This window comes from Falco biarmicus, chromosome 2 (genome assembly GCF_023638135.1).
Source record: "Falco biarmicus isolate bFalBia1 chromosome 2, bFalBia1.pri, whole genome shotgun sequence".
NCBI classification, from domain to species: domain Eukaryota; kingdom Metazoa; phylum Chordata; class Aves; order Falconiformes; family Falconidae; genus Falco; species Falco biarmicus.
The window spans coordinates 24,870,383-24,897,322 of record NC_079289.1 but is presented as its reverse complement, the minus strand read 5'-3'; the positions used below and the strand labels follow the sequence as shown (position 1 = coordinate 24,897,322).

Sequence of the window (26,940 nt, the reverse complement as noted above, 5' to 3'; positions counted from 1 at the left end):
TGATGATTACTTCTTTTTCTGAGAAACTAGTGGTAGAAGAACCATCTCATATGAGTTCTGAACAGCACTAAACATTGTTAACATCCTGTTAGAATAGTTGAGAGAATTAAGCATATGTTTACGAAGCATATACAACATTAGGAACTAAAAAACCCTGTAATTTTACATACACAACAAGGCCCTGAAACTTGCACTTCATATACACACAGGTCTGAACGGGTAAAAAAGTAAGAGATGTTTTTTTCAATGACCCAAAAGAGCAGGAGAGCATAACTGAAAAGTATATTTAGGTCATACCAGAAGCTGCAGCTGAGGCTTTGTTACTGGCAGCAAAACGGTAAAATGGAGGATTATCACAATGCTGGACTATTGGGTTCACTGGGTCGGTTTGCTGAAGCTCAAAAAGAAGCTCTTCCATTGTCTGAATAGTGTTATTACGACACAGATATATTGCAACCTTTTTTATCTAAAGAAGAAAATAGCAAGTTATTAAACTCTGTCCAATGTGAATTTCCAAAGAGATCAATACATGTTACACTGCAGTACTGAAAAGGCTCAGAATGCAAATGTTACTCCTGGACAGACACCACAACCACACAACTGCATCCATCTTGTTCGTACAGAAATAAACCAGCTCACTTTGAAATCAAGGTAACTTCCCCAGCAGAGTGAGTCTGTTTTTGTTTACCAGCCAGAAATGAGCTGTTTAGGTACATATACAACACCCCCACCCCCACCCCTCACCGCCCCCAATTTGGTACCTATCTTTTAAGGATATCGGTATTAACTCTCAATCACATTCAGGGATTTATAGTTTGAGTATGTGACTTCCACTGAAGATGAACCTCACACTCTTGAATGGAACAATCTTCTCATCTAGAAAGCTAGATCCACTCAAATCTTCATGCTTGTATTTACAGATACAGTTGATGTGAAAGAGGTAGCTGCAGCCATAAAGAATAAGCCAGGCTCTGAGTAGCTACTTATGTCTGTAATCAAAGTAATAGCACATGGAAGAAAGGCAGAGCAAATGTGTATATAGAATTCATGCATCCTGATTTGAAAAATTTGAGAGTATTGTTTATAGAAATTCTGTGAATTTCTATAAATCTTTTAATAAGACCTCAAATCTCACTGTATGCACCACAGCAATGAGGACTGCTGAGACACAGATCAAATGCAACTGAATTCTTGAGGAAAAAATAATGCGATAGCTATTAAAAGCAGAGACTCTGGATCAAAAACATTTGATTCATAAACTGCTGGAGCTAGGAGACCATATGGGGAAGCATCCCTGTGTGCTTGCCTTCTTGTTTATAAAGATGTCCCAAAATAGATGCTTAGAATGGAGCTAATACACTGGACTGAACTGCCTGTTGGCCTCACCAAGTACTGTTGTGCTTACACTCTTAAATACCTCCACTAAAATAACTTCCTGACCGCTTCTTTTCTCCTTTTCTCTCTCCTTTTCTTTGGCTTAGAGAAAATGCACATATTCAAAGTCTCTTTTACTGTGGTAAGAATTTCCCAGGGGCTTTCCAGATATAAATCCACCTCCTTTCCAAGGATCATTTCTAGTTGGGCTGACAGTGCCACTTCAGCTTCTTTCACCCCAGGAGTCATGTTCCCTACACTGTGTCTTTGCTGAAGAGGTTTCTGAACTGTAGATATTCTGAGAAGTCTTTCAGTACATATGTGAAAGAAAGGACAGCTCAGCAATTCGCACTGGGACACTGGGAAAAAATGCTTAAAGGAAATATAAGAGACAAAGCAATGAATTTAGCTGATTAAAAAAAAATAAAAAAATGTAAGTCAGACATGCTTTTGGCTTGGACCTGCACAGGCAGAACAGATGGCTGAAGGCATGAAGCAGCTGGTGACTGCCTTCGGGCACAGAGGGTTCCAAAAGGAGATGGGTAAACTGGCGATCTTGCAACTGCATGGTCTTTAGAGCCCAGGTGAGCTGGAACAGTGCTGATAAACTGTTCGACTTATCTTTATTTGGTAATGTGTGTTTGTTATTTACATGATAATGGAAGATACATGTTTATGGTATGAGCAGTCTTGTGTAGTTAGCAGAGTGAGGTATGATTTCTGTAAACTCCAGGGCATTATCAGAACACTGAGCAGATGTGTGTGATAAGCCCGAGTATTTTCCTGCTCCAGAGAAAGCTATCAGCTAAGGGGTGACTCATAAACACAGTCAGGCTTTCTACAGAAATTGAAAATGTTTTCAGATTTTGCAAAATCTGAGAATCAGACGTTTAACTTAGCATTACAAATCACAGACTAACAGGGTGGCACAAAACATAGGAACCTTGTCAGCTGCTGCCACCAGTGAAGACCTGATTGTCTTGTGAACAGCCACTGGAAGCCTGGGAGGGAGAGCAGAAAAGTCTCACATGCAAAATAAGAGCTGCTGAGCAGAGAAAGCTGGTGATGCCAAAACAGACTTCTACTTCTCTCTTTGTGGGGTAAGAGGACTGTCTTGTCCTGGAGGAGGACAGGACTATGAGAGCCAATGCTTCAAGGCAAGGGGGTTTGGAAAGGATTTGAAGAAAGAAGTGCTAAGGGGGTTTGATGTAGGCTGCTTAGAGCTGTGGGATGGCAACAGTTTTGGAAAAAAGATGTGTTGAGATCTCTGGGTTGGCAAGTATCTGTATGGGGGGATGAGGGGCTCCTGAGCAAGAGGCAACAGGGTTATCAGGCATTTCCAATCAGGTTATACATATTCAGGAGTGAGACACACACTCAGCGTAGGACTACTCCTTCCTCTTAGGAAACTGCCCCTAACCCTTTATGTAAGCTGTCAAAAATACAACAACAGCCCTCACATCATCTTTTATCTCTGTGATTTCCACTTGTTCTCTGTCAAGAAAGCTCCTCCTGATGGAGGCCACCTTTGGGCTCAATCCCAAGTCTGTCATAGTCAGGTTGGCAAGAACCTGGGAGGTCTCTCATCTAACCTCCTGCTCAAAGCATGGTGAACACTGAACGGAGAGCCTCTGCCACTGTGTCACAATTGATGGAAACATCTTTATTATCCTCAACATTCTTGGGATCAACCCCTTTGCCTTCTTCTCATATAAACCTTGAGCTTGTTCTTACACCAACTCCACTTTCAAATCTCTCCTCTTTGGATTAGCTAGGCCATGATGACTTTGCATATATATGCACTGATTTGAGAACACAGAACAAGAAACCATACAAATAAAAGGAAACCAACAGGATGTCTATGGTACAGTAACAACATCTTGAAAATCTTTACAGGCTTCTATATTTCCTTTATTTTATTATGCATAGCAGTTATCATAAACACTTTAAGTGAAGTATTATTTCAGCAGCTGTAAATGAAGTATGTTTATGAGGCTTTTTAAGTAAGTTTAATCAATTAATAGTAATTTCAAATTTATTTCAGAAATCAATAGGAAGAGGGTAACTAATAAACCAGCCTATTATAATTGTGCTGGAAAATCTGCTAAATTTAGATTCTGTTTCACCCAGCAACTGAGCAATAAGGAACATGGGAATGGGACTATCATGCTTTTCTCAGACAGCCCTGATTTTATTTTAACTTGAATAATAACAATATCCTGCACAGTTTGACTTGCACATTGCAGGAACAGTTATATAATTCTTGACAGCCATGCAATGACAAAAGTTGATATGGTAAGAAGCTTATAAATGTTAGCTATCTTGTGTCTCTTGAGGTGTCCCACAGAAAGTCTTAGTCTGCTAAAGGAGAAGAGAATGTAGCACTTTCTTAAAATTACACACTTTTCTGAAGTAATGCCTAAATCTTTACAACAAAAAAACCTAGTAAGATTATAGCATGTTATGTTCCATTCATGATATAACGTCCATTATTTAAAGGACTTTCCAAATTTAACTACTAGCTTTGTAAACTATTGATTACTGAGAAAAATCATAAGCATTTAATATTTTTACTTGTCTTCATTCTTCATGCAAGTTATTTAACCTCTGAACATCCATTCTGCCTTTTTAATGTTAAATACATATATAAATTGCATATTTTTATGTAATTCTGACACGAAAAAATATTTCTAATTTTTTTTCTCATCCATTCTCATGCAATTTATGGCCAGGCCCTGTTACTGGCCTCTTACACAGACATGCAAAGCTCCTCTTTGCTTGAGAGATGCCCACCTCTTGATTGAAATGAGGTGTGCTCTGCTGGTGGAGACTGAGATTCCCACTACTCAATTCTTTTCTTGAATTTCAGTTTCTTGGCTAATTCTCACTATTTTAGTGCTGTACAGTGTGCTAGGGAATACTTTGGTACTTCTTATTTTTGAAACAGAAATTAATTTTCTGCAGGTGACAGCTGTTACCTTCATTTAAACCTGTGCAGCTAATAGTAAATAAAATAAAGTGGAAACACTTACATAAGGTAAAAGGATGGTATCACTGCTAACACCACACAAACTAATGAGAAACTGCAGTGTTATCCTAAGGTTGTTACTCCATTTTTCATTGTTGGCCAAAGCATTCCAGACATTCTCCATCTCTGGTCCAGGAATTTCATCTCCGTACTGCAAAGGATCATAGGCATACATTTCTTGAAATATGCAGATCTCCAAACTAAGGCATGCTCTTTTAGAGCATTTTCTTATGCAAAATCAACAGTAAAATGCTGTAAAAAGTGACAAAACAGTATTTTCAAAAGCTACCTCATAGCCTCCAAAGCATAAATTCTATTTAAACGTATTTAGGTTCAGATTCACAGAAGGGCTTTACAAAAAATAAAAAGAAAGCTTCCAGGAATGTAAATTCAAAAGTTGATCCTAAATTCAAGCAGCTTATTTGGTTTCATCTTTACCATTGTTCAAGCGACTGCAGTTCTGGCTCTGCATGTCTGTACCTAAGTGCTTCAGCCTTCACAGTAGTGAACAATTTGGCAACTCTTTCCCGAGTAAATCCTAGCAGAATTAAGCATTTCGCAATGAAAATGAGCAGCTTTTGCTCCCTTTTGCAAGACATGGTTATAGGAATGACTTCCTTTTGTCCAGTCAGTTAAGTGGTTAGTGCATGCATCCAGGATGTGGGAGTGCAGAACTGAAGCTGTTCCGTTCCCTATGTAATGCTACTGGCTCCCACTTTGAGAAGAGTGTTTTAAGCACTGCACAGACTGACGTTCTGCTAGGAGAGGAGTGGCAATCTGCAGGTCATGCTCTTCTGAAAATGATTTAATACATATTAGCTACATCTACACTGTCACTGGCATCTACATCTACTGTCTTCTACTTTGGCACTTCTAGGTGCCTGATGCCAGTCTCAGTATCACTCGTACAGCCTCAAAGGTAGTTCTTCAATCAATATGGTTTGAAGAAAGCATACTTGTTCACTCTGGAACAAACACTTTGTGTGGTTTTGGATGCAACTTACTCCGAGGATTGCTGCTGATAGGCAGTAAAGGTGAGTCTGCATCACATCTGTTTTCAACCCATAAAATTCCTCTAACAATATCCTAGAGACTGTACCATCAGACAATTCATGAGTCAGTATCATCCCCTGGATATACAACAAGTATCAAAAAAACTTCCTGGTGGGCTGAACCACAGCCCCCGCATTATGTCAGACATGCTCATATGACAAAATGCGACCAAAATAATAATTGTTTTAGTTACAGGACCTCAGCATGAGGCAAGATCCAGAATCAACTGCTATATAGCATGGATACACACATTCTGCTCGAGAGAGGATTAACCCTGAGCAGGTTAGAATACGTGAGGCACCCTGTCTTGTATGACATAGGCCCCATGCATTACTTCCTGGGGTTTATGTATTTAGCAGTTGAGAGGTATATACTGAATCTGGCAAAAGCAGTGCCAGAGCAGGCACAGCACACTGGTATAGCAGCCTGCAACTCAGCAAAGAGAAGGAAAAGATGGATTCCCAGTACCTTCTTCACCAGCTGTTTCAGGCATTTTACATGAAACAGTAACTGGAAAAAAGGAATCCCATGTCCTTTTTTAGGACCTGAGATGTAAAATAGCTTTCTTTTTACAAAAGAATGCTTTAACTAGCACCTTAGAAATTTATAGTGTTTTCCTTTTCTCTATCTTAAAGAATATTGAAGTGTTTCCTAGAAAGTACAAGAGCTTCAGTAGGACAAATTCCAGGTGCTCATTCTCACCCTCAAATAAACCTTAGACATTAACCCAGGAGGTGATACAGGAGGGAACTGAATTTAGTTCCTCTGTAAGTAATTTTTAATGCTGTAAGTATTAAGTTGTTTTTTTTTAAAAGGGTAAAACATTTTTCTTTGTCCATGTTTTGAGAGATAACAGTTTTAGCATTGTCCTTAAAAGAAAAACTGAAGGAATTCCTTCCAAAAACAAGGTTGTGTCTGACTAGAACAGACTGTTCCAGACGCAAAATTTCTGGGATCAGAGAGAAAAAACCCAAGTACCTTTTGCTTAAGAAACCTAAGTTTGAGTATTTCAGGAATTGTTTTACAGATTGTTTTGTCTGTTTTGCTTTTTTTACCTTAGCTGTCATGTACATGAGATTATTAAGAACCAGTGATGTGGCCTCAGGAGAGCCCCAGCCATTGCCTTTTAGTCCACTTGTGACCGCTATTTCCCCATCCTTGTCCTTCAGTTCATCTTCTGGAGTGGTAGGGCTTGAACCAGGGAGCAGCAGTCTGTTGTCTACAAGTTCAATGTTATGAAGCCATGGTAACAGATAGGTAAGCATGATCTGTCTTCCATTTGGATGTGTTGTTGGAAATCTCTGGCTTACCTCTAAAATAGTAAAAGTTGAAAAGGACAACATATCAGTTTATGAAAGAAACCTTAAATACATGGTTTAAATCAGATTTCTGCCATGTGTTAGACCACTTGATGGTTTTTATCTTGCAAACCACAAGCATACAAAAACATGTAGTTGAGCTTCCTGAACAGAAATGTTAATTTAAAGCTCAATAACAGCAAGCAACTGGTCAGGTCTTCTGTCTAAAACAACTAACATAGTTTGGGCTTAGAAACAGAAAGTCATCCCTTGTTACTGTGACATATTATGTATTAAGTGAAATGGATGTCCATAAAGAGGGAAAAGGATAATTCAGTTACTGGTGGTTATTCTGGAATTTCCAGAGCTTTTGGAGAATTACAATGAACACTGAAGAGTGTTCTGCAGAACTACAAGCACCCCATCAACCTCCACATTTCTAAGGTATAGTTTAAATCTTAAGGCACTTATTATACCAAGTTTACAAAAACATCTTGCATGTATTAGGAGTCTTACTTCCTGTGGGGAGGCCTGTAAAATTAATAGTCAGCTGTCAGTCCAGGAGTGCTTGTATACAGCACTTTATATAGTTTATAAAAGAAGAATTGCAAAGTAAGGGAAAGGGATTTGGAAAATCTGGGTTAAGAAATACAGTGACAGGCTTCCTGCCAAGGTGAACCACATTAGCTCTCTTTACCAGAACTATTCTGTAAAATCAATACAGTTAACATTTCCTCTCTTTCCTTGCTGCCTGGTATTTAAAAATCTTCAAGACATACACTGTTCTCCCTCCTTATGATTCCAGATGTATAAAAAGGGACTTTGATTGGGACTCTGTATCTGAGTTCTTTTAAATGACAGAGCCACTACAGCAACATGAATAGATGGTAACAGTAATAATGAACAACATTTGAGTTTTTTAAGATAAATGAGCCATCAGAATTTTTTCTACAACAGTTATTTATGGTATCTTGGGCACTGAGAAACGGATGATGTATTGTTCCTTGACCCTTCTTCTAGCCCCTACAGACGGAATAAAAACAACAGAAAGGGATTTTAAGAGCCAGTAAGAATTCCCACGATTACAGACATTACATTCTGTTGTATAAAAACTAGAGCAATGCATTAGATAGATTAAAAGAGAGATACATCTCAAAACTTCATTGTTCCCAGGAACAGTCTCAGAGTGGGCATATTCTGAATGGTGCTCCTACAGGTCTGATTCTTCAGTATTTTTTTCAGTAACCCTGACAAAATGTACTTCTGATAAAATCGATAGTAAGGCTTGCATATGGGGCAAATAACAGAAGGTAGAGACCACTCATTCAGAGTCTTTTGAATCATTGGTAAAACCGGACAGATGCAATCTATCTTCCCAAAGTTAAAGTCATGTTTATATAAAATGAAGAATTTTATCCTCACAAGTATCATCTATTACAGTAGAGTTTGCCAATGTCACTTTAACTAATTCAGGGCCTTTGTAATTTCAAAGTTACCCTAAGATGACACAAATGGCACAGTCTCCCCAAACAGGGTTTTTAAATAGCTATTCTGTACATTGTGTAAGTACCTCTAGGAAATATATATTGCATTTCTAAATCTGATTTGACCTGAACCAGAATGAAACCGGGTCAAGCTAAATTTATAAACAGAATTGCTATTCACAGGTGGAAATGTCTTAGCAGTCTACCATTTGTATAAAAATGTAAAGCTGATAAGTCAAACAGATACAGGTACCTGAAAAAAGTGGAAGCGTAAGTTCAGGATACATCCTTGCTAGTTCATATGAAAGCAGGGCAAGTGAGACACTGTAAAGAGGTGGCAATGGACCATGTGTACCATACAAGATACTGCCTGGTCTTTGCTCAGCTACCTTTTTTGAATAAACAAAAAGCTTTGATTCAAGGATCTATAAAAGACAAAAAAAAGCCAAAAGTAATGAGACAATAAAAATTCATTAATTCAGGAAATGTCAGTGTTTCAAGTTTAGATACCAGAAAATGATCTATATGCTTCAGAGTACACTCTCCAAACTTGAAAGACACCATAGCTAATATTTTTCCATTAATTTTTCTATAAATATTCCTGTAAGAATTTATAGCCAAGATAAAACTAGTTGTTTGTTTTCAAAACAAAACTAGAAAGCAAATAAACAGTACTTTATAAGAAGTTCACATAAAACCCCCAAAGATAGGAGGACAAAAAACATAGCTGATACATGCCTGCATAAGTTGCATGGAAATTTCATAAATCTCTCTGTTGGTGTCAGATGCCTTGAACAGCACCAAGTTTAAAAGCGTCACTATATCAAAAGGATAGTTCCTAGAAGAATAAACAGTACATTTTTGTGAATGTTGGTGAGGAATGCAGATTATATTCACTCTGGTTTACTCTGTAATACGGTCTAAAGAGAATGCCATCTTTCTTTTCTCTGTTCTACCACCAGAATATGAAAGGGAGCCCTTACAAATACATGCTGCTTGATCAAAGGGCAGTCTGGTGAATGGGAAGAAAAAGAAAGGATTATTTCTGATTACCTTAGGCTAATGCTTAGGAATGCTCTGAGTTACCCACAGTGAGAAACGCAATACCTGTCTCTGTAACTGTCAATTCATTTTCATTTGTAACATAAACTGTTATAGAACAGGCCAACACCCATAAGAGAAGATGGGTAGCACGAAAATTTCCAGGGACAAAATAGTTCTTAAGCCAAGCTACAATTAAAACAGTCCCGTTGGAGAAAAGACACTATCTCTGACACGAACATTCCCAGATGTTAGACAGTTCTATCAAAACAGTTTTTGAGGAGTAAACATGAAGAACTACTTCAAAAAGTCCACTATCTATAAAGTCAATATTAACTGTAAGGGTAAACATATTTAAGTGTTAACTTAAAGAAAATATTGCCAGAAAAGCAATTCTCATGTCACAATATTTGGATTTTCACTAAATGAGTTTCCACTTTCCTTGATGATTTGTAAATGCACCTGATTCAATTGTGAACCATCTATTTCTTGTTATAGATGTGAGCTACTGTGTTCCTGGATAGGTGCAGAATACCTATTTGGACATCTTAGTGTTAAAAAACAGAGCAAACACAAGCACAGCATGGGACGTTCTTGGTAATTCCAAATACTAGCTGCAGTCCTTCCTCTACACCTGTCTCTTTGTCCTTCCACTAAATTTAGAAAATAATAGTAACAAAAAAAGTAAGGGAAGTAGCTTCTTTGTAGAAAGACGGACATCAGCAATGACATACATTACTCCTCATTTTACAAGCAGTTTAAGTAGTGGCCTCTCTATACATGTTGGTAGATGGTAGAGGAAAAACTGTTAACAGCTTTCAAATATGAATAAAACCCCCAAACTTGATAGAAAGTGGACTTTCACTCCAAAGTAAATCATGCAGATCATACTCTCACTTTTTACTGTAGGTATGGGAAAGATTAATTTTTAGGACACAGTGGCACAGGTAACACAATCAGCAGAAAAAAGACTGGCTGAAAGCCTGATATGTTTCTGTGTGCATTAAAAAAATCCCTTAAAATAACTGAGTTTGCAAACACAAAATTCCATTCATATTTAAAAAATCTCAGTATAATGCAGTGTATAGTCTAGTTGTTGCTGTAAGAACAAAATGTTTTTACAGATAAATTCTAAAATACTTGACCTGTTTTGATTTGCTATATCCCAAGTGTTTCTGTTGAACTATGCTGATCAGACGTCTTGCCAAATCATTTTTTGTCAAGAGTGAAATTTTCACTTTATTACAATTAGATGCAAATTATCTTCTTATTTTAAACTACCACTGAAATTCTCTATAAATTTTGTCTTGAAAAAATACCACAAAAAAAAAAAAAGGATACGTTTTCATGAAGGCCTGACACAATAGCAGTATTTGTATTTGTGTCTTCATGTAGCTTGTGCTTACTTAGCACTAGCAGCAACGATGTTACCAGTCTACAGGAAAGCAACTGGTAACCAAATCAAATGAAATCCACTCAGAAAAACAACAAAATAATGACTCTCAAGCCAATAACATTTAAAACATTTTTGCTTTTATAAAGTAAATGAAAAACCATGCCAAATCTTTTGAAACTAGACTTATGACCTATGTTCAAATTAGTGTTGTGGTTGTTTTATATTTTCCTGAGTAAAACAGTATTAAAATGCCACAGATTTCAAACTCAGAGTAAGAGCATCTTCTACCAAGCACATCACTTCATTTTCAGATTCGCTTTTTTTTTATTATTTTGGAAATAAAGTGATACAGTCCCCAGGAAAGGTTTGAGAGGATATAACATAGGAGTGTGACTAACAATCCTTTACAGCACAAGCTGAACCCCCCAGTTTCCTTTACATTTGAAAGTGTTGATTAATAGGTTAATTAATACCTGCTTCCACACACAGTTGCAATGGCTTTGAAACATCCAGAGGCAAGCTGGTATGATCCAGTATAACATCGATCTATAGCCCAGTTGAAGAGATTGATTTGATCAGGATTCAGTTCTAGCAACAGGACTACAACTTCACAGCCAAGCTGGTGAACCTGAGCAAATAAATACAAGTCAAAACATGATTGGTGAGATCAGATATGTTCATTCTCTGCAATTCTTAGAGTGACATAGGCAAAACAAGGGGAGAATGGAGTATTCAAAATAAGTAAAAAGAAATCAGAAAATGTATCATAAATCTACTTCAAGGATAGCAGAGTTGAAATGTGACTCAAATTTCAATACTTCACACTTGAAAGAAAATTGTGTATGTAAAAAGATTACATAAATGAAATAAATTTTCAAAGGAGGTTTCCAAAATTAAGCACAGAAAAAAGCAGAATATTTGGAAAATCTAGGACACTTGATAGGTGTTCTTAGGCAACTTCCACTGGCAATGATTAACTTATTTGTTAAATGCTTATTCCCTACTTCATGTAAGTTTCATAAAGTGACACACTTTCATGTATCCTTCTTTTGACTAACACAGAAAGATGGCAGACAAAGAAACAGAACTTCTGCAAGCCTGGGGCCATGAAAGCTTGTATATTTAATCCACCTACATCAAGCAATCTAACAACTCTCCCTACAGACCTTGTATCACTCTAATCCTGGTACCACCACTGCTACAAATACATTATAGCTAAGGCTTGGACTGTGCCTTACTGTTCCTTCAGCAAAGGATAGTACTGGAACACCAAGCACTAATGCCTATTAATATTCCGTCACTGAGTGTAGGTAACTACTTGTAAAGACTGTAAATGATACTTAATGTCAAAGGACCAGGTAGAATCCACCTCACCTAAATCTGAACTGGTTATATAGGCACTGAAATTTAGTTCCAGTCCTTCGTTACAATGATTAATCATGAATTATAGTGATTAGCTTAGGGGAAACAAATTTCACCTATCATATCCAAATTTTGCATTTCAAGGGGAAAAATTAAAAAAGGTAATTTTTGTGCCCACTTACTTTATGAGTGGTATATACCTAATGATCAATTAGGCATGGTGATATAGTATTTGTTGATAATGAAAACATATCAGGACGAGATGTATTATCTTTTCATTTCTCTTGTTCTGTCTGTTTCCTTCCCACATCCATAAGAATTTCAATTATACATATCACTTACAGCTATCTTTATAGCTCCATCCCTACCAGCATTCCAAGATCTTACGTAATTTCCAAAAGATGTTCTCTGTTGCTATCCCTTTTCTTCTACTTTGTCAAACCTTTCCTTTTGTAATCAATTATCATTTCTACAGCACGTATACTCTAGCTGTTCCACAAGTCTGTAGGATTTGCTGTCTGCATTTTTTCAGCAATCACAGTCACCTGTGCTGGTATGAGTCTTTTGTTTTTGTTTTTGGTTTTTTTTTTTTTCCCCCAGGAGAACAGCAGGTCAATATGCAAGACACCATATAGGGAAAGATCACTGCTTGCTCTCTCCATCTCTCTCTCTACATCTCTTTGTGTAACCCACCAATCTACTCTTAATCAAAGAGATAGTCCAATCAGCTATAAATACAGAAATGTATTTATGACTGGGTAGTTACAAAGTCCAAACCCATCTTCACAGAAACAGAACAGAAAGTTGCAAGAATGATCTATTATATATTTTTTAAAAAGAAAAGAAATTCTCTTTCCTCTCCTGAATCATTTATCCTATCCTCTTGACTTTAGAAGGTCTACCCACTCACTTTCACTCAGATTTGTTTCACAAGCATCTATGTTACCATGCAGGAAGGGATTACACATTTTTATTCCACAGAAATTTGAAGCAGGTGGATGGAAGTACACCAAATAGAAATAAAAATAATTTTGAGATCGTGCCATTTTTAACCTTTATCAGCAGATGAAAAGCCTAAACTTCTGTTGCAAGCAACATGGAGCCATAAGGCAATTCTTTTATCTTATTATTTACCTACAACATATTTTCAGGAATAATAATTCTTTTACTGTTTAAATTCTTTAAAATTAATTACACTTTTGTATTAGAACCTTGCATAAAGCTATTGTTTCCTGCTCAAAATAGAACGTATTCAGTCCGAGTTCTTACAGTCACATACTCTTTACTCATCCGGTACAGAGATTAAGATTATTCATATTTATTCATACATTCATATATTCATAATATTCATATTTTTGGTGAGTACTTACACGTAAATCTTGACAAGCCAGAATGTTATCAAGCCATTTGTAAAGATATCCATCAGGGGAAAGACCAACATTATCAAATACAGGTCCACAGCAGAGCACAGCTGACATGGCCTAAAAACACAAACAACTTCAGTTACACAAAAAAGTAGCATGAATTCACCTTTCAGAATGATTTGATCCCAGATCCAGGCTAACAGGACTGCCACTTTGGTTTTTCTTTTTGAGGGAACTATGGTGAAAAAAGTTAACAGCATTTTTTGCTAGAATTCAGTAATTATGTTGCTATAGATGTTACTGGATGCAAGATAATGCCCAGTTTAAGCATTCTGGAAGGATACTCTGGCCCAGCTTCCCCACTCTTCAAGTTACATTTTATTTTACCCAGTCTTCACAAATCAAGCTACAAGAACAATTAAAATACACAGATGTTTCAACAGTATCTTTCTGCAAAGATTAAAACTTCACATTAAGTAAAGCAGCTTTTTTATAAATGTATTTTTTATATATATACATACGCACACATATATATACACACACGCGCACACATCCATAAGCTATTATTTTCCCAGCTTACTTATCTGGGGGAGTTGCAACTGATTTTGTTGCAAAAGTATGTTATTATTATTGAGCATGTCTCCAGGCAAGTGTGGGAGAGAGTCCTGAGATATGCATGTGATACTGAATTGGTACTGTGCTTAATTTTAAAGCCCAAGATCCTCTCACTGAGTTCAACAACCTGTTAATGAAGAAATGTTAACAAAGAAAAGTAAAATTTTAAGATGCATTCTGGTTTTGAAAGTAATTAGCCTTGGGAAGTGTCTGCTAAGTGAAAACTGCTATTTTCAGTGGCTCATACTGTTATATTCTATGATACCACTGTACATATACATATGAGCATACAAGTTTGCATCAAGTATGCCAATTCAAACTTGGGTGAAATAAAAGGAAAGAAACCCCACAATTACTTGTATTTTGACTAGACAATTGCTATTACTGATTTTGGCAGTGGAACTTTAATACCTTTAATGCACAATACTGGTATCTTGTAATTTGATGATTTCTATCACTGTAACGGTCGAGGGGTGTGAACATAATACTGAAAGGTCCTGCCCACTGGCTGAATAAGATGAACAGGTGATGCCTCAAACTCTGCTGAGGGAAGAGAAATCTCCTGTGGTGAACTAAGTGAACAGAAATAGAAATAATTGTGATATGTTAAGTTAAACATACGTTCATGTAGCAGAGATGATGACACAAATTTCAAATTTCTACAAAAAGTGAGGTTTTCGTAAATGTTCAATATACACTTACTCTAAAGTATCTCAGCTCCTTTTAAAAATCTAACGAAGTGAGTAAGATGCCTCCTATTCCTAAGAACTTCCAGTTCTGAATTAATGTGTAGTTATACAAACATGTACATCTGACTTTAGAAACAGCATGCAAGAAACTAATTATAGAATCAGGCTTTTCAATGCTTCTTGCACTCCTTTAGTGGCAAATATTTAATTGTATTTTCCAGTCCTTTAAATGCAAGTTTAAACAATACATATGTCTTATTCTAATACAGTAATAGGTAGGGACAAGAAATGAAAGAAACTTGGTGTCTGTTTATTTATGACAAGATGTGGTGTGTTTTCTGAACAGATAAATCACCCAAGCACATGAAAATATCTTTGAATACTTAACCACGTGGAGATAAAAAGAGAAATCTTTTAAACAATAGTTTTACTTCCCCTAAGCAAAATATGATGGCAGAAGTGGTACTACATTTACTAAAGAGACCGAGAAACTGCTACTGGCCAATTATTTTTCATCTAGAAACTGTGCTGGAAGACAACAAAGTCTAACTAGACAATACTAACACAAATCAATATGAACAGTGGCTAAAGATGATAGATGCTGACATGATAAACATTTGTTTGCTAGGTTTTAAATGTTACGACTTTGTTAGTCATTGATATATTTTAAAGCTGATAGCAGAAAATACATCTATGAATAACTGAAATGCATCGGTTATTATTTGTATTCTCTCAAAACACATGACAGGGCTGTTTCATTGCAGAAAATTAATACAACACGCAGTCATTGGTCATGTGCCTTGTAGAACAGGAGAATGAATGCAGAGGAAGGCCTTTGTAAATATGCATGGCAAAGAAAATTCTGTGTTGTTAATAAGCATTATTTAGAAGAGGAATAAAGGAAAGAATTTCAGTATTTTGTTAACAGCAGCTAACAACTTGACAACACTCATTTCAAAGGGATTTTTTTACTGTCTAAAATGAGAATAGCAGGGATGCCATTTTTTCCTTGTTTTGTTCAACTATTATATAATTCTCAAGTACGTTATAGCTGAAAGCAACTATACAACTTTGACAAAACTTGCACACTGGAAACTTACACGAAAGCATTTGCACATTTTATTCCCTTATTTTACCCATTTGAGTTCCTTTGTTGCTATGACTGCTGCTGTGTCCTATCATAAATTATCTGGAGATAGCAGATTTACACAGACTGAGTAAGCTCCAGACCTTATCTTCCAGTAATTACATTGAAGCCATTAAAGCAGACTTTTATATAATTTTTTGCTAACGGAATTACTTTACATTTATGAAATGATCTTGCAATACATAAAAAGCATGAAATCAGTTGAAGAAATCTTTGCTATGCAACTGGAGTCTGGTAACATAGGATACTGTCTCAGTATCTTGGGCAGGTTTTCAACTACATTTAAAATTGTACATTTTTCTGCACCCGCCTATATTCTTCAAGGCCTGTCTGAGTTTATGAAAAGTCTAGCAATGAAGTCAAAGGGAAGAAAATGAGGCCTTATGTGAAAGAAATCTGGAGCCCCTAGAAGTCACAAACAACTTCCTTGCTGGGCTTTTAAAGAGGTGATTATTATATATGAATATCACAAGCTTCATCAAGCTTTACTTTTTTTTTATTTGATTCTTAATAGAGTTTTGAAAATATTTTTATCCATACTCCCCTCTATATTTGTAATACGATAATTCACAAGTAGTGAAGAAAAAACACAGAAAAAAAGAAAGAATTACTTTTCCAGTACATATATTAAAGGAAAATTCACAGTATGTTGAGATAATTTAGCACCATACCTGGAACACACTGAATCAAATTGGCAATCATTGCACTGAAATGTGCTCTCATGTCCTTAAGGATTTCAACTTCTTTATCATTTTCAGCCTCCAGAAGCATGCGAGTCAGATCAACGTACTCTAAGAACAAGGCTCCGAGGGCTAACGTATCTCTTTCTAAGGCTCCATTTGTACTAGCATAAAGGAAAGTTGTACATTAATGTAGAGTACCAGTGTAGTTATACTGCAGCTTTCTAAAGAAATGCATAAATCTGCATAAATAAAGAAATCCATATCTGATAGATTACGCAATTCCTCAAAGAACATAACTTCTTCAAAGAACACATAAACTCAAGTGTTGTAAACACTGAAAATTATTTCATTTGAAGATCAGTATTTATGATGAGTGATAGTCCTACCTGTCACTTATAACACCAGCATCGGCAAGTAGTTCAAAAATTCGCAGTAACTGCAGTCTCAGTAGATCTCGGCGTTCTCGACGTTTTTTGTTCTTGGAATTTAAAAAAACCCATTTTTTAATATGCAGAGGCACATACATTAAAAACTAGTAACTGCAGAAATGTCAGTACAGTAACTGAGATTTAAGAATTCCAGTTCAAGCATTTTCTTCATGAAGGAACTTAACTGCTTTTGGCTATTTCGTTTATATATCAACACAGAACTAAATATGATCAAACTTTTGTCTTTGTAACTATTGCAAACAAACTGTTAGCAACTACCTAGGTCCTCACTGAAAGTATGGAAATGAAATAATGAAATACTGGATAAAAGTTAATTAATACTCAAGGTTCCTGTACCAAAAACCTGCTATCTTCAGGTAGCAGGGACATTCACGTTAGCTTAACACCATCTAGCTTGTACGCTGGAAGAACTGTAAACATAGAAGAGATATCCAGAACCCCCGAAAATATTTTAGTGATCAGCCACTCCTGAACTTGGTAATGATGCAGCTACATGATCACCCATATTGAAGTAAGCTCCTTGCAGACACCTCTCTAATACACTCTTAGATGTGTTGTACACACAGTCAACAAACTCTTCCCATAGAACAGGAGACTGCATTGTTGTTAGCTGGTTCATCGTATCTCATTGTCTTCCAGAAAGCTGTCCTTTCTGTCTTCTATCTTGCCTTGAAAGATGTGAATGCAACAAGGCCTGCTCTTTGCTGAAGGGAAGGGCTAAACTGACTTGTTTGTATCCTGCATCTCCACTAAGAAAAAAAATGTGAGAAGGACAAAAAGCTGCTATTGCACTCAAAGAAATTTGCTGCCAGAACAAGAAAAGCTCAGAGAAAGCTCAGATTTTCCTCTTTAGAATGTAAGAATGGCAATACTGCGTCAGATCAAAGGCCTATCTCTTCCAGTACAATGGCTCTGCCAATGGCCAGCAGCAGATGTGTGGGAGAAGAAAATGATACTTTCCCTGGTATTCTGACCCAGAACTGGCAGTCTGCAGCATCCTAGCAAAGGTTTTATTAAAATCATTATGGCATTTCACTTGTCCTACTCAGAGCCCTGTTTTTCTCCCTTTACACCTTAAAGGTTCCAGGAAGCACACACAGAGAAAAAAGCAGTTTTATTGTAACACAGTATTTAACAGGCACAGCTGCCTCCTGGAACAGAGTCAGAGGCGATCTGGCAAGCTCGGTGCCAGTGCCCACATGGCAGATCTTGTGTAATGTCCATTTTGGTTTATCCTTGCAGTTCTTGGCCGTGCTGGTAATTCTTTCTAGTCATAGCATATGTCAGTTCAAGTATGTTATTCCTGACGTGTTGGATACCTGCCTGCTGTCATGGAGGTCTGCCACGTTTCCTACAGCTACATGACGCGTACAGTCACTCCCGGGCTTACTGGTGGCACTGATTGCAGGAAGGTGGCCCAGCTCTTCACATCAGGAGCAATGCAGGAATTAACATTGCAGACTCTTGTTCTCATATTGCTCTACTGACATTTCCACGTGCTGAATTTGCTCTTACAGCACACTGTAAACCCCGGCATTCTCATGATTCCTTTCCTGGGGGTAGACTGGATATGTATGTCTCCAGAAAAGGCCTTTCAAGTCTAAGTTGTCTTCAGTGGTGCACAGGCAGAAATGCAGAGGCAAGTGGCTGCACTAATGAGTATTAATCCACTTCTGTCCAGTATCAAAACAAGTGACCTTCAAATCACTGACTTCATAGGGATGGAATGCACACAAGTGAATTGAGGTGTGAAGCCATACAGAGTGGAAATGGCAGAGAACGATTGTCAGACACAGAATTATTAAGAATTGTCCACATAAAACCTAACATGAACGAAGCACCCGCCAAGTGAATTATTTTTTGTTTATTTCTATATATCGGGCATAGCTGATTAATAAGCTCTGTCTGCTTATTAATGATTTACTTCCTCCTGACCACCACTCTTGGTGTGTCTTCTGCGCCAAAGACTACATGACTTGGCAGATGAGGACAGCATGCCAGGTCACCGTGATTATACTTTATTGAAATTGCTGTGGAAGACAGAGTAGTGAACACACAAGTTGAAATTGCTTGAGAACCAGGCCTGGGAAGAGGACAGTATTAACGCAACAACATTGCTTTCTATACACAGCCGCGCAGATTTCTCAGCAGAGATGCACGGACACAATGGCCAAGTCTACACTGGTAAACAGAGACAGGGACTGCTTGTGGTCAAGTAGCACAGCCTGCCTCGTATTCACACTGCTCCAGAAGACCTCAAGAAGGCTGGCTATGTCTGTGTTGCCTAATGGGACTCCTGCAATGCTTCTCTGGCCCAAGGCATAATCACCATGTGTTTCCTTATCACAAAGTGCATGCTCTAACCTGAGGGCTGTGCTGCAGCCACAGCAGGGATTTTGCAACTTCGCCTGTAGGCTGTGGCACACAGGGAGGTAGGGGATGAGGGGAAGGTATAGGAGCAAAAGCAGCTGGTGTATTTGGAGGACTGCGTCTGGTGGCTTGGTGCCTTCTGGGGCTTGCTCCTGGGAGTAAGCTACCTCCAGAGCCATCTCAGATTTCTGTCTTGGAGCCAGCTGGAACAGTCAAAAATGAGCCAGGGAGGGAAAACTGAGCAGAATGGCAAATCTCATCCGATACTGAAGCTCTCCCCACGGCTTTCCTATTAAGCTGCATAGACACATCCTGTGACTAGACTGCTTACTGAGGCTACAGAGTCTATCACCAGGGATTTTTAAGAACAGTTTAGACAGTATCTGTCAAGAATGACACATAACTAAGTTCATCCTCCCTTAGAAGATGGGAAGAATCCTTTGTTGGGATACTTTCTATTACAACAAAAGAGAGTACTATAAGGAAGGTGAAAAAAAACCACTGACGAATTTGTCAGTTAACCTGTTGTATTGAGAAAGGAAAAATGTAGTCAGGTGAAGCTGAAATAGATGACCCTGACTATGCTGCAAATAAAAAGCACATCTGAACACTGCCGCAAAATGTGCTTATAGTCCAGCTGTGTTACAAGTTAAGTTCTTCAGATATTGAAAGTGGATTTCCAATATATCTGAGTTCCATATTTGACTGCAAATTTTTCTCAGAATGGATTTCTATATTGCACATTTTGTATCACTGATAGAATTTAAATTAAACATGGTTTTAATAGAATTATTTTGTGTTATACACAATTACTAAAATTCTTGTTGCACACAGACCTTAACTCCTTACCTAGTATAAAAGAATGCCTTTGTATTTCAAAGAGACAGAATTACTACTTATAAATAAAATTTCCAATTTAAACAAACTAGTACATTTAATTTCTGCAACTAACCTCTGGTCTTCTTTCTAGGGCTTCTTTCATTAGTGGGTGAAGTTCTTCTACTAATTCCCTAAATTAAAAAAAAAATAAACTTTGTAAACAAAATCTAGTCTTCTCCAAAAAGCATAAATATTTTATTCAATACCTAACCCCCAAATGTCTAAATTGCAAATGAAAATGTGATCATATTTAAATTACAACAGAAATAATGCATTTGTATTACAGGTAAGTGATTGAAAATACCTGAAAACAAGGGAATTTGTTCTTCCAAATCCTAATACAAGTGATTCTGTTATTTCTATACTTTCAAGTCTCATCAAAGGCACTAGCTGCTTCAGTAAGACTCCCACAGATGGAGTTCCAATAGCCTAAAATATATGATGAAATTATTGACATTTAATTGTCAGAAATATCAACATTAAGTAAATACTTTTCTTTTTACAAAAAACATTGTCCAAGAATCAATCTGTATTTTCAAAATGTGCTGAAATGATTTTGGATATCAATTATGGATATCAATACCCCAGTACAACTGGATGTCTGCTATATCAAAATCGTCTCAATAAGGCCTAACAAATCAATGTATCTGAGAAATCTCTTTGCTTCCATTCAGATTATTATAATCTACTTAGTCTGATGTTCCATTAATGGAACTTCTGCTCCTCTCAAGTTGCTACTACTTGAAACTGTACTTCATGTAATATTCCTTCATGTCTGACAGATATACAACGTTTATTCAGAAATCTGCCTTACTGCTTAATAATGTCATAAATTTACAAAGTGGAGTGCTCTACAAGGCAAGGAAGGGGATGATAACTATATTTAAATTCAACACATATGTCCAGAACTTCTATATTTTGAATATACATCACCCAGAATGCGAAAAAAAAGTAATATTTGAAAATGCCATGGCTTTTGCCAAATATTTATTGAGAAATCATGTAAATAAAGATTATACAGATGTTTTAATTGTTAATCATGTGCCTTAAGCAGTTTGTGTATATCAAAACATTCCTCTAACTTTCATCAGGATGTGATTTTGCATGCCAATGCAGTTTAAAACTCTCCTAAATTAATAATTTGTTTGAATCAGGATGCATCACCTTATTATCATAGTTCACTGTTCCATCAGGAGTGGTTGCCATGATCTCTGGTGTTGAAGCACGCAAGTGTCCTGGGCTCATAATACTGGGCTTTGCTACTCCAAAACAGAGAATAAGATAGTTTCTCCACAAAGTAACATAGTTGTCTCCACTGCTTGCTGTACTTGTTTTCTTTGCATTAACAGGAATACTAGAATTCAAAATTAAATTAAAATTATTAAAATTATTTCCCAGTCTTAATTACCCACTATTTTACAATATTGTAGAAGGGAATAAAACATGCTATGTATCCACCAGCTGCAATTCGACATGACACGATACATGGGAAAAATAAAAGGTAGAAAACTAGAGTTTTCCACCTTACAAGCTGCAATTATGAAACTCAAAACTGAATGTCTGGGTAGCACCCTGCAGGACTTACAGACTGATAATGAAACATGAGACTAAAAAAAGCTTGTATTAAAATCACATAACCCCTAGAAATGAAAGTTAAATGTAGACCGCCACTTACTTTGGATCCACAAGAGGCATTATCAGCTGTAGCCTTGTGAAAGCATACGGCCAAGCATAGCTGAGAGCTGTAGGACAATGTTTTGGTAAATTCTCCTGCCTAAGAAAACTGAAGAGGCAGAGAACCCACGGATCTTTAACAGACTGTGCAAATATCCAGACATGGGAAGGACTTTTCACATCATAATGGCTATTTACTAGCACAGCATTCCACTCCACCAGCCACTGTAAATCCACGCTGTGTGTTAATGGGATTGTTGTCTACAGAGAGAAAAGACAAAAAATCAGAGTGACTATCATTTATTCCCTGCTGTGTTCCCCCTCAGTACTTGTCTTTATTTTCAAGCTCAACGGCCAACTTTTGTTGGATTTTTTAGACCAACGCTTTTATGCTTCCCATTGCATTGCCTTTTCAATCAGGAGGAGCTTTTTACAAATACTCATAAGAGCTACCTCATTATTTCCCCTCTGGTTCTTCCTTAAAGCTCATATTTGCTGTGACAGGCAAAATAAATTGCCCTTAAACTCTATGATAACTAATGATCATGCTGACCAATACAGTCTCATTGTTAATTTCTTTTCTCCTTGCTGCCTGCACCCATTCACTGTCCCTTGTATGACACTGCAGTCAGTAATAGGTATAAGCTGCCCTTATGTTCATTGTCTGAACAGCCGGACAGAGCCTTAGCATGTGATTAAGACTTCTATATGCTATGACATTATGATAAACACCAATGCTTTACTAAATATTCTTCAGAATTCAACAGGGCATTTGAATATGGGTGTAGGGAATTAAAAGCTTGAAGCAAGCACTTAAGCAGTTTTAATCCACTTTAAATCCTACTACTTTCAGTGGCAAGTAGGGTTCTCCTATCAACAAACAATTTCTCTACTGCATTTTGCCTTAAGAAAGCATTTTTGTGAAATGAAAACTTCTAAGACATCTATTTTGGCACCCTTGTTCACTTATCAGACCTCAAATGTGATGTAACAGTTATCTGCATCCTGCATCCACCGTTGCAAAAGTAATTACTATATTAACACTCCTTACTGCACTTGTCAGAAACGAGGTACATAGGCAACACATCTGCTTTGCTCTATTATAAATGCATAGAATTAAAGCACAAAAACCAAACCTTTGCCTATAGAAACTGCAACACCCAAACCTCGGTGCTGTTACCTCAGCTGAATTTCCCAATTCCTGGGTTACAGAGTCAGAATGTTTCTTTCTTGTTCAGTTTCTGATCCCTCAATGTTCCTGTTTGCACCTGCACAGTGGCCCAACTTCATCATCAGTTTGATGTCCCCTTCCTATGGCACACATGTGGCAAGGACCAACAGCTGCTTTAAACTTAACCAGGCTGAAAAGTGCCCCAAACTGACAGTTTCTGCTCTCTGGACAAGGGCACTAATCTCCAAGAGAGTGTGCAAAACAAGTTGCCCTATGTATCAGTTCGTCTGCTGATACCTTTTAGTTCAAAATGCTTACTACACCTCTGCTTCCTCTGATGGCAGTTTGACACATCAGACACATAAGAGAGTGAAAGCAAAGATTCATCCCAGCTGTGAATTTCTTGAAAGCTTAGGCTTAGGTTTGCAGACAGAGCCAATTCTGGGCACACAAGGTAGCTAAATCTTATTCCCTTTTGGAACAGGTGATAGCAGTGAGTGACTTCCTAGCACCCAAGCATTAGGCGGTGCTGACTTCCTCAACAGTTGTTTCAGATGCAGGTCACAGGTCAAGAATCTATGTAGTTTGGATTATAAATTTCGTTTTGTTTTTTTTTTTTGCTGGATGTACTATTTTCTATATTCATAGTATGATTATTCTAATGGAACAGATTGTCTGGGACATTGTATAGCCTTGGAGCTCTTGGGTAGATGGCTAGAGCCTTAAAGCTGTATGATTTCTTTGATTTCTAGCAGCTTTATGTTTAGTATTGCATGTCTGATATTTGTTATGTCCATGTGCTAGCAGTAACAGTAAAGTAATACTTACTGAATCTGAAACAGCCACATGAATAAAACTTTCAAGAATAGAAGAACTCAACTGATCCATGACATCAATCATAGGCCTGTCATCATCCTGCATAACACAGAGAACACAGGTTAACTGCTCTCCTGAGAAAATTACTTCTCTTCTTATTTTTCTGGCACATGAAACAGAACCACTCAAAATTATGACAGGAATCTAAAATGGCTAAAAAAATTTATTGGTGACAATGGGTGCATTTTATCTTTTTTATATTAATCTCAGAACCAAGCTCAGGCTGTGGTTTGAAGTGAAGTTAATTTGTGGCTACAGCTTACTGCTTACCAAACAAAAGCATATACCAGAAAATCCCAAATGACTTTAGATAGCTGGTATCAAGAGACTGAAAAATTAGCTGTTTATTGAAGCATTCCTTTGCCATGAACACACATATTTGTGTTCTTGGGCATTCAGATGGTTCACTGAGCTGTGACTGCCAACACACAACATGATTCTCCATATTTCTATATCCATAAAAAGACTTAGAGGTCTTTACTATACAAGGAAAATGTATGTGAACAATCTTAAATGTGTCTTGCGCTGTGTTTTTTTACAAAATGGTATGCTACAGGAATGAATTTCATTTCCAATACAAATTTATAATCCTGACAATACAGAAATGATTTATGCAGTAAAAAAAAGGTTTTACAGTGGCTTTTACATTCACACCATGCCAAGAGAAAATAGTAACGCGTTTTACAGGTTTCCCTTTAAATTCTATTCAGGGCACACACTACTAATGTTACAGTGTTGAGTACACAGAAAGGTTTGCAGTGTTAAAGCAAATAGAATTGGTAAGCTCAGAGTAAATGTTTTTCTATAAACTTAAGTGCGCACCTGCTACACTGTTGCAATTATGTTAAAAGCAACTGTAACAGCAATTTTGAGCTTTACCTGTGGAAAATGTTAATTCAAAGTTCCAGAAACGGAAAATCATACCTCTGCCTGGCCAAGGGCCAGGAATAAAGCACGGATCTCTCTGAGGATTAAAACAGCTAGTTTACGTGTAGCAACCTGGAAACTACACAGCAGAACCAGAGCAAATCCTTCAACTGCATGTAGTACATTAGAATACGGGCTTCTTTCAGACTGTATCCGGTGGCTGGATCCATTTGGTATCAACTGTAGAACAGTGCAAAGGGGGAAAAACGGAGTCATGGTGTCTGAAAACCAGGTTTCCAAAAAATATTCTATTTAACTAGGACATATAAAGAAACAAAATGCAAATGCCATGTAAATGCTGAGGAAGGACTGACAGTGTTCCCTCAACCAACCAAGTTTCGTTGCTTTACATTATCTTGTTTCACAAAACCAATATATGAGCGAAGTCTTTTGGCCAAACCCCTCTCTCTAATCTGCAATTCAACTACTACCTTTGTTCCATCCTCCACTAAAAGGATGAATGGCTAAGTCAGACTGTGAAGACTACACTTTTTTTGACTCCCGATAGCAGGTCCTCAGGTCTTTCTTTGATCCTATAGCAGGAAACACCTTAGGTAGGTGGCCTCTAGAGCCTGACCCCACCAGTAATGTGTAAAAATATTTACTGAAAAGTATGTGAGGATTTCTCTTTTCTACATTTTTTGTAATACTATTATTACCTATATAAAAGGTGATACAAAGCAGACATTGTGATTGCCCAAAGGAAAAAATTTCTGTTATGGCTGGGTTAGGAGATAAGAAGCCTGAAAATCATCTCTCATAATGAAAATATCTGTGGGGCAGTGCAGACGGGACAAGCAGGAGCAAAGCTGTTCAGTTCCCAGGAACGTTTGTAACACATGGAGACTGCAGGCTGTAGAAACAGTTGCGTTCTTTGATGTTTTTGAATCAACCAAATGAAATCGCTATGGGAAGGGAAGACTCACTTCACCCTTCTCAGCATTCCTACTAGCATTACTGAGCAGTTTCAGTCCTGGGAAAATGTCCTGCTGCCACATCTACATACACATATTTCACTTTATGTGCTTTTGTTGATGTGCGTATTTCAGTTTGACATGCATTCTCCTATGTTGCTCAACAATAACATCTGCTGTATTACACAAGGACATAGCTGTCCTCAAAAGACACCTGAACTAATTACCTTAAAAAATCTTACATAGTGAATTCTTCTCAGGTGAGTAAGCACAAAACACATAAACCACAGCAATACCAAGGAATTTAATTTCTGCCTTCTATTGCTATAAATGTTAGAACACAGATCTCTTGATTTCATACCTCTGCAGATCTGGTTTTTGCCTGTTCAGAAGCTTTTCCTGGAGTGTGTATTACAAGCTTCCACTGTGTAAGCAACTGCAGCAGCAACTTCAGTGAAGTATCAAGAAGGGTATGATGCATATCATTCACTTCACGTAGCAGAAAATTAGTAAAACCAAAGAGTACATCCTCCCGCCAGTCAACAAAGTCAACAAGTAGACCCTGAAGAGAATTCTGTGCAATGTGTCGAAGTTCATCATCCATATGGATAGACAGCCTGTAAGTAAAAGTAAATGTCAGGTAATACAAATCTAAGGAATGTTTATTGGGGTAAGGAGCATATGTTTGTTGGGAACTTAACACTGACAGAAAACTCCCAATGACAACATAAATTTCAATGGTACTACCATGATTTCATTGTTACTGACCACTGTTAACATCCTTAACCTGGTTTTACACTGTAATTGCTACAATAGTGCCAGAACATATTCCTGGATCCAGAAGAAGTCTTTGTTGCACTCCTAAAAAGTAGTATCTTAAAGCACGTAATTTGGCAACTTTGCCCTCTCCCTGAACCAAGTATACTTTTGATTTATTCACTTATAAAACAACTTCTATTTAGTTATGATAAAAAAGGCTTACAAGTTAAGACATAATTTCATAATTTATATATTTATTTGTTTACTTTCAATAGAAAGCTAAAAGTATCACAACACCTCAGCTGCCTAACAGTTAAAATGGATCTTTAGCCAAGAAGCTAATTATAATTATTGAAAGCAAATCTTCAAAAGAAATAAAAAGATGCA

General features: G+C 37.2%; 1 protein-coding gene across 4 annotated transcripts in view; it reads right to left on the bottom strand.

The window, feature by feature from the left end:
- Positions 1-26,940, bottom strand: part of FRY (FRY microtubule binding protein) — a 217,494-nt gene that overhangs the window by 62,089 nt on the left and 128,465 nt on the right. For all 4 annotated transcript variants that reach the window (XM_056328753.1, XM_056328750.1, XM_056328751.1 and 1 more), the window contains exons 18-34: positions 26,156-26,411; positions 24,878-25,060; positions 23,906-23,992; positions 21,908-22,167; positions 21,397-21,586; positions 20,537-20,661; positions 20,306-20,363; positions 16,921-17,012; positions 16,523-16,695; positions 14,427-14,587; positions 13,407-13,517; positions 11,148-11,302; positions 8,976-9,075; positions 8,491-8,662; positions 6,511-6,767; positions 4,407-4,553; positions 298-466 (exon numbers count right to left, since the gene is read on the bottom strand). In XM_056328753.1, the coding sequence (XP_056184728.1) occupies positions 298-466; positions 4,407-4,553; positions 6,511-6,767; positions 8,491-8,662; positions 8,976-9,075; positions 11,148-11,302; positions 13,407-13,517; positions 14,427-14,587; positions 16,523-16,695; positions 16,921-17,012; positions 20,306-20,363; positions 20,537-20,661; positions 21,397-21,586; positions 21,908-22,167; positions 23,906-23,992; positions 24,878-25,060; positions 26,156-26,411 (2,696 nt within the window). The remainder of the gene's footprint in view (positions 1-297; positions 467-4,406; positions 4,554-6,510; positions 6,768-8,490; positions 8,663-8,975; positions 9,076-11,147; positions 11,303-13,406; positions 13,518-14,426; positions 14,588-16,522; positions 16,696-16,920; positions 17,013-20,305; positions 20,364-20,536; positions 20,662-21,396; positions 21,587-21,907; positions 22,168-23,905; positions 23,993-24,877; positions 25,061-26,155; positions 26,412-26,940) is intronic.